This window comes from Zosterops lateralis (assembly GCF_965231275.1).
Source record: "Zosterops lateralis genome assembly, chromosome: 4".
NCBI classification, from domain to species: domain Eukaryota; kingdom Metazoa; phylum Chordata; class Aves; order Passeriformes; family Zosteropidae; genus Zosterops; species Zosterops lateralis.
The window spans coordinates 5,904,458-5,919,650 of record NC_139765.1 but is presented as its reverse complement, the minus strand read 5'-3'; the positions used below and the strand labels follow the sequence as shown (position 1 = coordinate 5,919,650).

General features: G+C 42.8%; 1 protein-coding gene across 2 annotated transcripts; it reads left to right on the top strand.

The window, feature by feature from the left end:
- The first annotated feature begins 3,986 nt into the window (after positions 1-3,986).
- Positions 3,987-14,386, top strand: CREBL2 (cAMP responsive element binding protein like 2). 2 transcript variants are annotated; one of them, XM_083859595.1, is made up of 4 exons: positions 3,987-4,157; positions 11,058-11,255; positions 12,333-12,480; positions 13,201-14,386. In XM_083859595.1, coding segments are annotated over exons 1-4 (363 nt in total). In that variant the 5' UTR covers positions 3,987-4,142; the 3' UTR covers positions 13,203-14,386. The 2 variants fall into 2 exon arrangements, with proteins under 2 accessions (XP_083715721.1, XP_083715720.1); XM_083859594.1 differs by lacking the exon at positions 3,987-4,157 and adding an exon at positions 7,117-7,164.
- The last annotated feature ends 807 nt before the right edge of the window (positions 14,387-15,193 follow it).

Sequence of the window (15,193 nt, the reverse complement as noted above, 5' to 3'; positions counted from 1 at the left end):
CTGGGGCTGGACAAAAGTGTTTAAAATGATTTTATGTCTTGTGGAATGCTCTTACCAGAAAAGCCAGCTACTGACAGCAGTTTTGACTGGCACTGGTAGGTATGCATATGCAGACATATTTGTTTGCGTAGGCCAAAGGGGAGTAGCATATTGCAAAATATTTTAAGAACCAAAAAAAGAGACACTGAGCTGAAGTGGATTTTTAAACCTCTTGAGAATGAACAATATGCCTTTTTAATAAACCAGTTGTGCATGGAGATCAATGCACACAATTAAAAGACTAATCCTGCTGTAAGTTCACCTCAAGTATTTAATGAATTTCACATGATCCACCCACTTTTTTTCTGTACCTCTGCAATTACCATATCAGCAGCAATAATTCTCTGTTGTTCAAGTGCCAGATACAACATGGCTCTCACATTCCTGAACGTGGAATATTGTGCTGTGCTGTTTGTTTGTTGTTTTGGAACAAAATTAAATTTTACTCACTTGCACACCTCACTGAACTTTAACCCACTCTTTGTCATCTTCTTAATCCGTGATTTGTTTGTCTTGATCCTTGGCTCTCAGTTTCTTCTGTTTAGTTTAAATTTTTTATGAAATCCATGTCATTCAAATAACTTTTTCAACCATTTCTAGTTTTCCCCTCTGATTGTATTTGGAACTACCAATCATAGGTGTGAAGCATAGGATCATCTGTTTTCTTTTTCTCCCTTCCACAAACTAGAAAATGAAGTAGCTCCTTTCCAACTGCAGCATAAACATTTTCATGCAATATTTTAATTTACAGATACCCTTCAGCAATATAAAAGCATCTTGAGCAGTCTCAAGATTTTGCTTATGTGGGAAAGTTAGTCTGGCCAGATAAAGCAGTAACTTTTCTGCCTGTGTGTATGCACAGGACAAGAGCTGATTATTCCAAATTATCTTATTTCGAGCCCGTTTTACTTGAGAAGTACACTTGCAATAGCTAAACAGGAAGGACTGCCCTTGTAGATGTGACTTCACACATTTGCAGCTACAGAAGGCGCTCATCTTGTCACAAAGTAGAATTTAGCAAATATGACAGTAACCCTCTTATCAACATTTAATTATACACTGTATAGGAAGTAGTTGCAGATCAGGCTTCCAATGTGCTGTGCTTTGTTCAAAACGCTGATTAGGTTTTAAAAACCAACTTTCAAAGAGCATTTGTTTTAAACAGAATTTTCTTTCAATCATACCCATGAGGTGATCAATGCCTGTACTTGTGAGCATGTGCTGTTCTTGTGTTTACATTTCTCTAATGTAAGAAAAAAAAATACAAACCACCAACAAACTGGTATACTTTTATCCTAGTTATATAAACAACAATAAGATAGAGAATATTAGGTAAATAAGCTTTTTGGGGGTCACTCCTTGGTAAAAAATACTTTAATTGGTGGGTTTAAATGACAATTTCAAGGTGTTCTCTGTCTCAGTGTGAACAGAGTCTACAAATTGAAAGACAGAGAATTTCTTCTATTTCCAGAAACATTTCTTGGGTATCATATTAAGAGATGCAGAAAAATGCAATTTCTTTATCAGTACCACAAAAAAACCCCAAACCCCAAGGGACTGAAAGACAGGCTGTTCTTGCACAGTCTTTGCCCCATGGCAAATGTGTTAGCATCTCTATTAAATAATTAACATCTCAGTACATTTGGAAAACAAACACGAGAATATCTTAGCTTTATCTTTGCCTTCACATCCATAAGTGAACTGATCTCAAAGGCTGTGAATCTCTAAAGACTCCACAAACGTACAGTGGAGCAATTTCAGCAAAATGCTTGATACCAAAAGATTGCAAGATCTATTCTTATTTCAGGCAGGATTTCAGAGGAACAGACTTTGAATTGCCTGAATTAACACATTTAGAGATCTAGGGAGAATAAACACCCTGTTGGGATGTGTTGAAATACGAGCACATGGTGCAAAATCACCCTGTGAGTTATATCTCTTTTTTAGTCACACTGACATAAGCAGTGATTTTTAAGCTATTGCCTGATTGCAATATTTATCTTCCATTTATCTTCCTCAAATTCTCTCTGGGTCTCAGAAGCACAACCCTTCTTCTAACAAATATTACTAATTTCATCAGGGGCCTGCCAATAATTATTGCACAAAACAATTTGTAACGCCGAATGTAATACAAGGTAGGATTTCCTTGGTGTACATCACTATGGTTTAAATGTTTAAACTGTTAAAATCAGTTTAAAATGTCCTAATCTTATGCTCTCTCTATATGTGCATATATATTTAAATAATACCCAGTTCCATTCACAATTGTTCTTTCTGACAGAATCCCACTCAACTCCTCAAATTCATCCAGGAGGACAGCAGAGCCAGAGTGGAAAAGCAGACTGAAATGCATATTTTGAGTTGTTCCCTGCTAACATACAGAAGGAAACTTGTGCTTTATCCTGGTCAGAAGCTGGGAGCTCTGCTTCTTACGTGATATAAAGCAGGATGGGTAGTGTGGGGCAATCCAGTGGGAAGAAAAGATGCAGCTATAGCTTTAATTTACTGGTTAAAAGGATTCTGGCCTTTCTGAATCAGCACCAGAGCTCTGTCTAATCTCCTTCCTCCACTCATGTTGCAACAGAGAGTTGCCTAAGTGAGCTGTGTTGGCTCTTTGCCACTCAATATTTCCCTTCACCGGGGAAACCCCCAGCTGGCTTTTAAACCAGCTTTATGGCCTCAGGACAGTGCCAAAGGCAGTATGAGGCGCCTAACCACCTTCTGGAAGCATTTGAAGGCAAAGATGGGAGTGGGATCACAGGAGACAGGCTCATAGTAAGCAATTCCTTCCCACTTTATTAGCTGATGCCTCTTGTTTAACACACCGATCATCCCCTGCTTTTTTATTGCTATTATTTCAACGGGGAGTTGCCAGAACTGATTCATTGTTTTTTGGACAAGCAAATAGGAAGCGGTGTGCAAACTGCCTTGTCTTTGACAACCGAGAAGCATATAAGCTTATAGAGGGAAGAAAAAAAAAAAAAAAAAAGCTTTTGAAAGTGCTTTGTCTTTGCCTTCTAGCCAGTATATCCTTCCAAGAGGAAGGTCTGTGATTCAGGGGGAAAATCCCATGACAAAGCCTTCAGCCCTAACAATTGCATGTAAGGGAGATTAAGTCATGGGAAACTCCTGCGAATTGAGTTGCAGGAATAAAAAAGAAACATGCAGCGACATGAAACACGCCAAGCTTCAGGTTTCACCTCCAGCTCGAAAAGTGGGCCATGATTAAGAGAATACTGGGGTACCTGTGTCCTTCCAGCAAGCACAGCCCTCGTTCCAAGGCACAGGACGGTTTTACATCAGGCATTCAACACTAGATCTGTGCCATGTGTCCACATGAAACCGGGAGGGAACTGAGAATTTCCAAAGGATTACAGGGCCTGCTTCTCCAGGCTTGGGGGAGCTCAGTAGGGAAAATTTGGCTCTTTTGTCAGGATCTCTTAGGGCAAAGCAAGGCAAAAACCAGCAGGAAACTTAATTTTGTTGTTTTATTTTTTTAATTTTTTAAAATTTATTTTTATTTTATTTTATTTTATTTTTAAATCTAGCTCGAGACAGGCCGTGTGTGGGGTCAGAGACCGGCAGCCCCGGCCTCACCAGTCCCTGGTCATCTTTCCGGAGCCATTGGGGTTGCAACAGAGCAGCCGTGGAGTGGCGCGAGAGTTAGAGAAAACACAAACAAACAAACAAACAACCTAAAACCAAAACACCAACAAAACAACAAATTCAGTTGTTGCGGCGAGGCGGGGGAGCGCCCGCAGCCTCCTGGGAAATGTAGTTCGCCCGACCAGCGAGGCGAGGACCAATCGCTGCGCCTCTCTCTTTTCTGCTGGGCCTGCCGGGAGCTGTAGTTTTTCCTGTTTACATCAGGGCGGCGGCTAATGACGACGGGGGCCAAACAAGACTATACTTCCCAGCGTGCACCGCTCTGCCGGCGCTACCGCGTCCCTCGGCTGTACACAAACATGGCGGCGGGCGGCGGTGGTGGCCGCGGGCGGCCCTGAGGCTCGGTGGGCGCCGGTGTCCGCCGAGGCTGCGGCGGGCGGCTCCGTCTTCTCCTCGTTCAGGGGCTGCGGCGAGGCGGACCGGGGCTGGCGGCACACATGGATGACAGCAAGGTAAGGGGCTGCGGGGCCCAGCCGGGAGCTGGAGCCTTGAGCAGCCGCTGAGGCTCTTAGTGCAGGGAGCTTTCTGAAATCTGCTCTTGAAGGGGTTCTGCTTGCTGCAGCCGCCACAAAGGAAGGGTTGCTCCTTTAGTTCTTGCTTGCAGCGCTTCGGTGCTGCTGTCGGTGTTTCCCTAAAGCTCCAGGCCTGGGCCAAAGGTTGGGTACCACCAGCGGTGTGGTGCAGTGGCTCACGCTCCCAAACAGCACTCTGAATTTATTAGATAAATAGCAGCAAATAGTGAGGTACGAATGCAGCAGCGCGGGTTACTGCGTGCTGGAGCCTGAATTCTTCCAGCATTCATGGATGAATGTCGTGAGAGCAGCACAGTGGCATCCCTGGAGGTGCAGAGCTTCCACCTGAGCAGAGCCGACCATGAGAAGATGCACAGAGAATGTATTTTCCTCTTGCCTGTTCCTGTAAGGCAGGGACAGCTGCTGTGCCCGCTCAGTGCAGCGTTTTGCAGCTGAGTTTGGGTATTTCAGCTCCCTGGAGTGCTGGTTATGGGTTATCCTGGGGGTCGTGCTGGAGACACCACTGGAATTTTGCCAGGACAAAATTACACAGCCTGTGACAATCTGCCTCAACTCAAAGGGAGGAAAAATACTTGACACGATTTCTTATGGAATAAAGGAATTCAGAAGCCATCAGTAATTTGGCAGTCCACAATCCACAGGAAGGATTGTAAGGCTATGAAAGGTTTATGGTGATCTGCGGTTTTAACAGGTATACTGTCTTATTTTATTAAGGTTTTCTCTGAAAGCTGTGAAGGAGGCTGGGGGAAATCTGCATCACTGATGTCTCACAACTCTGGGAACTGCATGAAAGTTTGTGTAATTGGGGCAGTCATTTAGAAGATCCAGAAGATTTAGTTCTGGAGACAGATATAGTTCATAGGCATTATCTGATTTTTATTTCTTTTTGTGTTCTTCTCTATAAGACTTAGGCTATTTGTACTACCCACCTTCCAGAGTGGAATATTCACTCCTCTTGCTATCTTGACTCCCAAGTGCAGTTTTTATATAGTTGATGAGGCTGCAGGTCACCCTGAGGGTTTGGTGTCTCCATTCAAGAGATGCCATTTCCCTTGGGAGAGCTCTTCCCGTTGCAGGTTGCTGTGTCAGGATGAGGCAAGCACTATTTATACCTTGTTTTATGCCACTATGGTTACAACTGGTGCCAGGATGTCCTTGAAATCTCCTAAAAATTCCACTGTGTCATGCTTTCCTCCTTGCTGAGGGGAGGTTGGCCTGTGAAAGGACTTTCCCTGCAAAAAATCAACTAAATTGTGTTGGTAGTGTAGTGACTATTCTATAACTGCCTGCAGCCAAGTTCAGTGTTTGCCTTCATCTGTGTGAACAAAGAATTTAGAATTGGGCTCGCAGGCTGCAAAGTTTCCCCTAATTCATGATGCACTTTAATTTAGTCTTATCTGGTTTAAGAGAGCATTAGAAGAGTGGTTCTTGTTAACACATGCCTCAAAGTTGGAAGGAAACAGCAAGAAATAAAGGGAGTGGTGGAATATCTTAACATCAGATCTAGAAAAATTTAATGTTTCATTTTAGAAGGATGTTCTTAAATTATTCACACACAAAAAAAACCCCAAACCAACCCAAAAGATGACCTGCTTTTCTTCTATAGAACTGCTTTTAAATGAAGGGTTATTCAGGTACTGGGGTTTGAGCTGTTGGGTGGGGAAGGAAAAGAGTTTAGTGATGTAGCTGTTCCTTGGCAATTAATTCCTGGTAAAACAACACTTGTGCATCTCTGAACTATTTGGACAGAGGAAAAAGGAGGAGCTCTGTTCTAGTGGTTTCAGCCTTTATAGGTGAAATTTCTTGGTTAGTTTACAAGACGACATATATCATATTATGTATTTTTATGTACATTGAGAATAGGGAGTTGGGTAAGAAGTTGATAACTCTTGTTAGTCAACATCAAAATTCAGTTTTATACAGCTAACTGCAATCTTTTGTTTGAATTACAGAGGTTTTATAGGAGACACTGACAAGACTTACTGAGGTAGTTAGCTTTTCAATTTACAGCTAGAAATGAGAAATAAAAGTCAGTGACATTGTCAGATCACTTTTGTTATTCCAATGAAGTTAAAAATAAGTGAACAAAAACCAGACCACCGCCAAAAAAGGTTGGGGTTACTCTCTTTTATTACAAATATTCTTTCAGAAAAGATACTATATTACTACTTCTGTGGATCCAACAACTGTTGATGTTCATGCAGCTTTCCTTCTCAAGGGAACAGGGGAGATCACCTCAGTTATTAAGAAGGGGGGCTGCTCTGTTTTCACCCTTGAGGGCTGTTTCAGAGTATGCAGCTTCTCAGTCTTCCACCCAGGATCGTGTCCAAGCATAAAGCATTCTCATTACTGCTTGCTTGGGAATATAAAACCTTAACAGCTTTGGTTATAATTTGATATGAGCAATTTCAACTCATTAAATGTTTTAAGAAGCTCCTGCTCAGCGTTGCTCAGATGACAGGTCTGCTCATATTTGCAAGGAGTGAGTAACGTGGAGATTAAGGGCTGCTAGAAGAGTTTTATTTCATTGTTACAGGAGGCTGGGAGGATACTCATGGTAGAGTTAGCTGACCATCCCTGAGCCTAACAGAGACAGGTTTAGGAAAGTGTCTGGGTTCTGTTAGTGTGAGCTGAGAGCATGTGTAGGGCACAGTGGTGGACATAATTCCTGTGAGAAGCTGCAAGTCCTTCCTCAGGGAAGAGCAGGGCTGTCACCTGTGGAGTGGCAAGGTGGCATCTGAGTGACAACTGCCCTGAACTTAGCACTTACCCTTCTGGGTGCCTGCATAACACTTTGTGAAAACTTGATATTTAATCCTAGCTCATGCTTTTTAAAAACAGACAGACAAATACAGACAGTATTTGCTTCATTCTTTATGCATCTGTGCTGAACATGGCACTCTTAGGACATGAAGCACTTTGCATGGTGAGAGTTTTAGGATTAATTTCTGTTGACATGTCTGGTTAAGATTTGGATGGTGTTTGCTCACTAAATAGTATCTTACATTTTTGGATCATTATCGGATGCATTTTGTCTGCCAGTGAAAGCAAAATAATTGTGTTGGGCATATAAAATGTCATGAAATGGAGGAATAACAAGCATGCTCTCTAGCTGGGTTTTGTACTGCTACTGTGAGTGGTATGCTTTGAATTGGAAGATCAGAAAACTTCATCTTTATCAGGAGGCTTGTGGCTGGCTTCATTTGCTTTCTGATTCTGTAAAAATGTTTGCAAGTGGGAATAGGTTTTTTCCCCCTCTGCTGTAACACAGGACTTAGATTTTATTTCTTACTAATCTTTTTTATAGTTTTGTATAAATTCTTTAGATGATCACCGGTTCCATGCTGAATTGAGTTCTGCAGAGCTATACCTCAGCTCTGTGAGTGCTAGTAGCTGAATTATCTGTGCATTTCCTTCCTGAGAGGGACCTCTCTGCTGTGCATTCTGGCAAGGATTTTGGAGAGATCTGCTGCATGCTTCTAATCAAAAAATCCAGAAGTCTGAGGAATTTTCTGTATCAGGTCAAGTAGCTGCAGCTATTTCCAATTCCAGGTCAAATAACTTTGTGCCTGAACACTGGTGGGAGGCAAGGACGAGGTTATGATCTGAGTAGGGTATTAAAGGGAATTTGTGGAATCACAGAATAGGCTGAGTTGGAAGGGACCCATAGGGATCATTGAGTCCAACTCTGACCCCAAGAATCACACCATGTGCCTGGAAAAAGAGTTATGTTCTTCTGTTCTGTGAAGTCTGAGTGAACTGAAATGGGAGCCTGGTCAGATCTCTAACTAATGCATGCCATTATTAATATTTCTATGAAAAGTTCTATGATTAATGTTGTTCTGAGCCTTGATTGCATATGACTCCCTGAAAAAAAAGCCAAATCTCCACTGCTGAATGCTAATAGATCACATCTCTTTATAAACTCCAGAGGAATACAAAGGGACAAAAAATGTTTGCTTGGTCCGTTGCCATGTTCAACATCAACTATCACTTCTGCTTTGTCTTCTTTCTGTCACATCAGCATAGCAACTGGGCAGGCAAACAGGACTAGAAGCCAGGGAGATATGGTAATGCTGGATGGGGGCAAAGGATTTCTCAGGCCTTTTCTTTTTTTCCCCAGCTGGGTTGCTTAAGGTTACAGCAGGAGCTTCTAAATATTGGTGAGGAAAAACTGGCCAGGATGCAGGATTTGGGTAAATTGCTTACCATTGCTGCCTTTGCAGGGTAATGTGTAATTGTGTGGTGAACTCCAGGAGCCAGGAAGACAGTATGAGTCTTTGGGGGTGGTGTGGAGGGAGATTATTAGGATGTTAGTGCTTAGAGTCAAAAGGGAAGGAAGCTTTTCATTATCTCCATAGTCCTGGTGGTTAGAGCATTAGCAAGTAACCATGGTTGAATGGTTGGAGAGGTACAAGCCTTTTTCCTGCCCTAAGGGAGTTTGTGTGTAGGGCTGCTGCAGTGGTGAAAGATCTTAGGGGGAGAGCAGTTGGCACTCCTGTCTGTAGAAAACTCTGGTGTGACCAAAGGGAAAGCAATTTATGGATAATGGAGGATCCAGGATGCATTTGCCATGTGCTGAGCAGTCTTTAACTTGCTGATTGTGAGAAATGGTGTGGTGGGAAGCATTCATCCATCTGAGGCTTTGGGGAGAGGGCATGTCTGTCAGTGCTCCTGTGCAGGATTAGGACTCGAGGTACGTTTTGTTCCCACAGCAGTGTGGGGTGTGCTGGGGCCCCAGCCTGGAGTGCCAGCTCACTCCAGTTCTAGAGGGTCAGAACCCAGAGTGGCCCAGGCTTTTTAAGAGAGCTGCAGTGTATGTCTCTACAAGACCTTATCTAGCTCTTGAATTCAAAGATTTACTTTGAACTGCCTTGTATTAGCACAGAAAAGCCTCAGGTGCTGAAAGCCTTTGAGAACTGAAGTACTTTTGGCTGTAGTGTGTATAATGTAATATCCATCAATCTTCCAAGTGCAAGTAAGAGTAGAGAGCAAATTGTGAGCGCCTACAAGCTCACCTGGGAAGATTCTGTGTAGTTCTACCTTCTGCTGAGCTGGGAGTATGGATCACACCATCCATAGCCAGGAGTGTGTTCCCATGAGAGGACAGACCTTGTCATGCCTGAAAGAGGATTTTCCCTTTCCCTTCTTTAGAGCTCTTGGCTACATCTGGTTAGCTTTATCTTACTTTGAACTACATTTAGATTTTCTGAACTAGAAAATCTTAAGGAGAGCTCCTTGATGAAGTAAAGAATTATTTAAACTGTATTCAGCAGTTCAAGTGTAAAAGAACTTCATTTTTTCCCCCTTTGCTCTTCTGAATATGTTGTGTTTGTTTCATAATCATAGATGTCCATTAAGTACTTTGTGCTCTTTCATTTGCTTATGGTAGGCAGCTACTCCTGAATAAATCAGGAGGGACAATACAGAGAGGGTAGGATTATGTTGGCATGTGATTGTTGACTCAATTTCCAAAGAAAGAATAGGCTCAATTGTATAATCCTTTTTTTTCCTCTTCATTCTGGCACATCAATTCACTATGTTATTGTTTTTGTTGCAGCTTGCTAAGTTTGCAGAACAAGTGACTTCTTTGAATGTTAAAAAATGACTTATTTTGTAGCTTTTCACAGTAAAAGTGCCTTTTTTAAAATTATGAACTCTTGATTTTTTTGAACACTGCCTGTTAGAAAAAGTTTGTCTGTATCCAGGATGGTGAAATACTAAGGCAGCAGTGAAATTCTTCTATGCAGGTGTGTGTGTTAGGTGTGTTTCTCCACACTCCCTCCAGTCAAACAGTGTGGTAAGAATGCAAATAAAGTGAAATCCTCACTTCAGAAGGGAGCTGGGGTGTGTGGCTGATGTAATGCTTACTGGGTGATACTGCCCAATGACCAATTAAGCTTCACACCATATTTAAGACTTTCTTGTGCCATGCCCCCACGTTAAGAGTAAAATATTTGACTGGGGAAACACAGAGTAAACACAGAGGAGACTCTTTGGTTGGTTGGTTGGTTTGGTTGTTTTTGGTTTTGTTTTGTTTTGTAGCAGGAGAAGCTCTCAGACCTGTAAAAAAAGGAGCCACAAAGAAGAGGAGAAAGTGGCTGCAAAACCTGCATTCCATAGGGCAAGAAACTAGGGAGTTACATTTCTGCAAGGGGAGTTACATTAGCAACAGGGAGAGTTCAGCACTGACAGAATGTGTGAGGAGACTCCCCAGGCTGTGGAGTAATATTTTTAGTGTGGACATGGCCAGAGTGGTGATGTGCTACTGGAGCAGAGGCAACAGAGATAGGACTCACTGTGACTGAGGTCCCTGTTCAGTGAAACTCCTCAAGGTTCCTTTGAAAGAAATCTAGCCCAAGGAAGCTCAGATGGTTAGTGAATAATTCTGAATTTAGAGTAGGCTGAAACTGTTGACTGCAGCAAAACAAAGTTTTGTATCATATTGAAAGAAACAAATATATTTTTTTCCTAAAATGAAGTGTTAATCTCTATAATATAGTATTTCCAGACCTGCTAGAGCAGGGGCTGTTGGTGATATGAAAGCAATTTCACTACAAGCTGATTATGCGTCCTCAATACCCAGATACCCTCATAAATACCTGAAGGATTGTGTTCAGTTCTGGGCTCTCCAGTATGAGAGAGAAATAGAGCCACTGGAGAGAGTCTTGAAAACTCCAGAGTTCAGCATTCTTATTTCTTCTGTTGCTCCAGAATGTGTATGCAAGATTTTATACATGAGACTCCTACAAGTTACAGCCACACAGTTCCAGCATTACCTTTGCAGAACAGGATCTTTATCACGCCCTTCCTTTCCAGGTGGTTGGAGGCAAGGTAAAGAAACCAGGCAAACGAGGTCGTAAACCAGCCAAAATAGATTTGAAGGCAAAACTTGAAAGAAGTCGTCAGAGTGCAAGAGAGTGCAGAGCCAGGAAGAAGCTGAGGTACCAGTACCTGGAAGAGCTGGTTTCAAGCAGAGAACGAGCCATCTGTGCTCTCAGAGAAGAGCTTGAAATGGTAAGGAACTCCCATTGATCCTAACCCTCACAATTATCTGGGACCTGTCCTTGTGAACACTCGTTCTCGGGACCACAGTGACTGACAGTGGCATTTGGCTGGCGGGGAGGTATCAAAACATCAGATGCATCCAGCTGTTTGCCTGCTTTGGTGTGTAGAATACAAATTCATGTCACAAGTTATCTGCTGGTTCTGAACTGGAAGCAAGCGAAAAAAGTGCCATTATATTTGAGTCTGCTGTCTTTGAAATGTTTGGTTTTGAAAAACCTTTGACAGAGGTAGATTGTGGGAAGAGGTGTTGAAGTATCAAAGGGCAAACATATATCCACAGGGTGTCATTGCTTCTTTGTTGGGGAGGTGGATTCTTGCAGCGTGCTCTCTGTGTAGGTGGTTCTAGGATGTGTAAAATGCTGCCCAAACGAGCAGCATAATTAAACAGAGAATGTTTCATCTGGAAATACAAATACATTGGTGTCACTGAAATGTCACCAGTGCTGAGGACTGCCTTGACCTGGCTGTAGGTTTGTTTGAATGGGCAGGGCTAATCACAACAAGTCAGCAGGTTTAGGATCAGGTGAAAAGCCAGCCAGCTGCCCACAGGTTTTTTGATGTGCTTCAGGGTTTGGCAATGAAGGATTTAAGATGTGGGAAGTAGGAATAAGGCACATGTGCTTCCACTGTGCCTTGCGCAATGGGAAAGGACCTCTTAATAGTCCATCAGCCCCAGAGTCATGTGAAATATTTGTTTTTAATAGGCCATGAACTGGAACGGTATTCTCGCATGCCAGCAGCGAGAAATTGCACAGAGTGTTCCATGTTGTTTAATAATTACAGTATTCTGTCCAGTGCTGCCTCCGAGTAGCAGTTTATTGACTGAAAGAGGCTCTGCTGAGGCCAGGTATGCAGCCTTGGCCACGTGCTCAGGCTCATTAGGGCTCTGCAGGTTTCGTAAGAGGCTTCAGCTCAGTACATTGGACCTGAAATGAATATACCGGAAGGTAAAGATTACAGCCCCGTTTTGTCTGCTAATGTGATCCTGGCAGTTTGCTAAGGCCTAATGTTGTTTGCATGTTTCAGTACAAGCAGTGGTGCATGGCCATGGACCAAGGGAAAATCCCCTCGGAAATAAAAGCCCTGCTAACTGGAGAGGAGCAAGGCAAAGCACAGCAGAGCTCAACCAAACTTGCCAAGGCTGTTAAGACAGAGGCAAACAGCAGCAATCCCTGTAAGTATCCAGCCTGTGATTAATTCCTGTTTTGTTACATCTTTTGTGGTGTGGGAGGATGGCTGTGGTGTAGGAAGAAACATAAGGATGTGCTTTTGGGCACAAATAGTTGATTGAAGCAAAGAGCTTAGTGGGTGGTACAAAGACTCTGTGTAATGTTTACATGGACAACACAGAAATTCCACTATAGAGGAAGCTGGGCACTTATTTTAAAAGAAGACTCTTTGTGTTTCACCAAAGCCTGTGGAGACCTGTGAAGACCTTAATTTCTTACAGCATTTTCTGATTTTTTTTAATGCAAGCTAAATGGAGCACATAAAACATAACTGAGCTTTAAAAACTTTACCAAGAAAACATTGTTGTAGCTGCAAGCACTCCAAGAGACAAATGCTGGACATGGTGTTTCCTATGGAGTCTCCTTTCTGACTCCTTTGTGCTTGTGCAGGGAATTGAATAGGTTTCTTCTGGGAATTGGAAAATGACAAGTCCATTTGATATAAAGTCATATTGCTGATATTTATATGCAAAGGGAGAGAGTTAAGGTATAGCATGAGCAATTCTGTATCTTCTAATTCTGTAATAGTTTGTGCTACAGGCTAAATTACACTTCACTGACATTTTTTTTTAAAATAGGAGTTTCTAGCTTTATGTTTTTAAGAATCAATGTGATAACCACTTTTTCAACCATAACAATCTTTCCCCCCGGTGCACCATTCTCAGGAGGCTGATGCAGAATCTTCCGTGCTGCAGCAGAGGTGGCTCGGGAGCTGGCTGGAAGGAAGAATGCTGTTTTGAAGAGTGGACACATCCCCAGGTGCAGGGGAAAGGATCCCAGTCTGCTCTCTTCTCTTTGCTCCTCCCCACATGAAATTCTCTGACTATGGTGTTCCCAAGGCTTCGTGGGGTGGGGCTTTTGGGGCAGCAGGTGTTGGTGGAAGTGGAGCCTTGTTCTTCCTTTCACTATACTGCTCTCCCCAAATACAGCTGTGGCAGCTTTGGGGAGTTCCCAGCACAAGAGTGGAGCTGCTTTTATATCAGAGCCCAGAATTAGGCTGGCTTTGTGTTTGGTGGTTGTGTGGTTGTTAACTGTTGTGGGAATCTGGGAGGTTCTGTAAAAGAAAAGCAAGAGAAGGATCTTGTAACAGCTTTGCTAAAGCCAAACCCAGTACTGTAGGTTGAGGAGAAGGAGCTGGATCAAAACCTTTCAGTAAAAAGATTTATAGCAATGTCATTTGTAACCTAAATGCAGATGTTGCTCCTGGCATCCATCTGTAATGCAGCATGTCTTTTGTGTGACTGGGATTCTTAAAGAGGTACTAGATACATTTCCTGCTTCTGCCCATATTTCTTCCACTGGGTGCATTTTCCACCCGCTGTGCTCCTGGGAAGACAGTAAAGGCATGTCCCTGTGGCCTCCTTCCAGCAGGGGAGCAGCAGCCATTCCCTCTCACCCCCTGGGCCCTGATAACTTTCTGTGGCTACCTACATTTTGGGCCCTAGTGCCTCTCTGGACAGCAACTTAATGTGAATTCTGCAATGCTGTCCTGGTTTCCCAGCCAAAAACAATGCCAGATACTGGTAGCAAGGAAAGCAAGTTGCATCAGTTTGTTTTTGTAGTAAGAAAGGTGATGTCAAAACTCTTGTGGGCTGTTTAGTCATCCCAGTTATTGACAGATAACCTGCCACTTTCCTCAGACTGCTCTTTCTCCTGGATATGCTTTTTGTATTCATATGATGCAACGTGAAGAGTGGAGCTCTCAGGATTTTCAGAGGGGGTTTGGCTTGCTTATTCTGTTTTGTTTATGACAATGTCTTTCTCTGTATTTTATGAAATGCATGGAGCATTTTTTATATCTTACGTTTTCAGCATTGTTTCATAGAATAAATATTATAATGAATGACTTTACTAGACCGAGTGTTGCCTTTTTTTATTGAACTAATTGGGTCTGTTTAGCATTGTCTCAATTCAGAATGGGATGAAAGCACTGAAAATAACCAAGTACCATATTTCAGTGTACAGCACAATTGTTTTCAGAATTCATTTCTAAGCACCTACATATTGAACCTTAACACATGGTTTTAGGTTTATTCTTTAGACCCTACAACCAGGTACTTAGTTGGCAATTGCTAAAAATTTTGCACAGACACTCAAGACTGTTAGGAGAGATTAAGTCACACTGAAGTAGAGATGGGGAGGATATGAGGGTTCACATTGTGTTGTCTGTGTCCTATCCTGCCCACCCCCATCCCTATCATCCACCCTCTGTGTCTGAAGGTCTGCACTGCAGTTTGTCCTAGAGAGAATGAAACCACCTGAGCAAAGTGCAAAAGGACACTGGAGGTTAAACAGGAACTAGATCTGCCAAGTGGAAGTTAGTGAGTTAGTGAAGCAGGGTGCAGCTGAAACAGCTTTTGGTAATGACCACTGTGAGAGCCTGGGCACTCAGTTAGGAGGAGTAGTGTGTCTTAAAAATATTTTAAGCTTTGCCTGCAGAACTCAGTCACTTCCAAAGCAGGTAGCAGGCAGAAGTCTGCCCAGAAAATGAGCTTAGATGAAGGGATGGCTCACACTGAAAGGTGCAGTGTTTTAATGTCCAAACACACTGCCTGCTGAGCGTCACGGTGCAGTGTCCCTTGGACAAAAGCTGCTAGCTCCTGATAATTGCCACTGCACTTCTGATGTCCAAGTAGCTCCAAAAGTGCATTGACTGCT

Bases quoted from the DNA above. Each gene is read 5' to 3' on its own strand.
- CREBL2 (XM_083859594.1), top strand. From the start codon at position 7,132: ATGGCACTCTTAGGACATGAAGCACTTTGCATG. The intron at 7,165-11,057 runs GTGAGAGTTTTA...CTTCCTTTCCAG, and splicing joins GACATGAAGCACTTTGCATG to GTGGTTGGAGGCAAGGTAAA. The intron at 11,256-12,332 runs GTAAGGAACTCC...TGCATGTTTCAG, and splicing joins TCAGAGAAGAGCTTGAAATG to TACAAGCAGTGGTGCATGGC.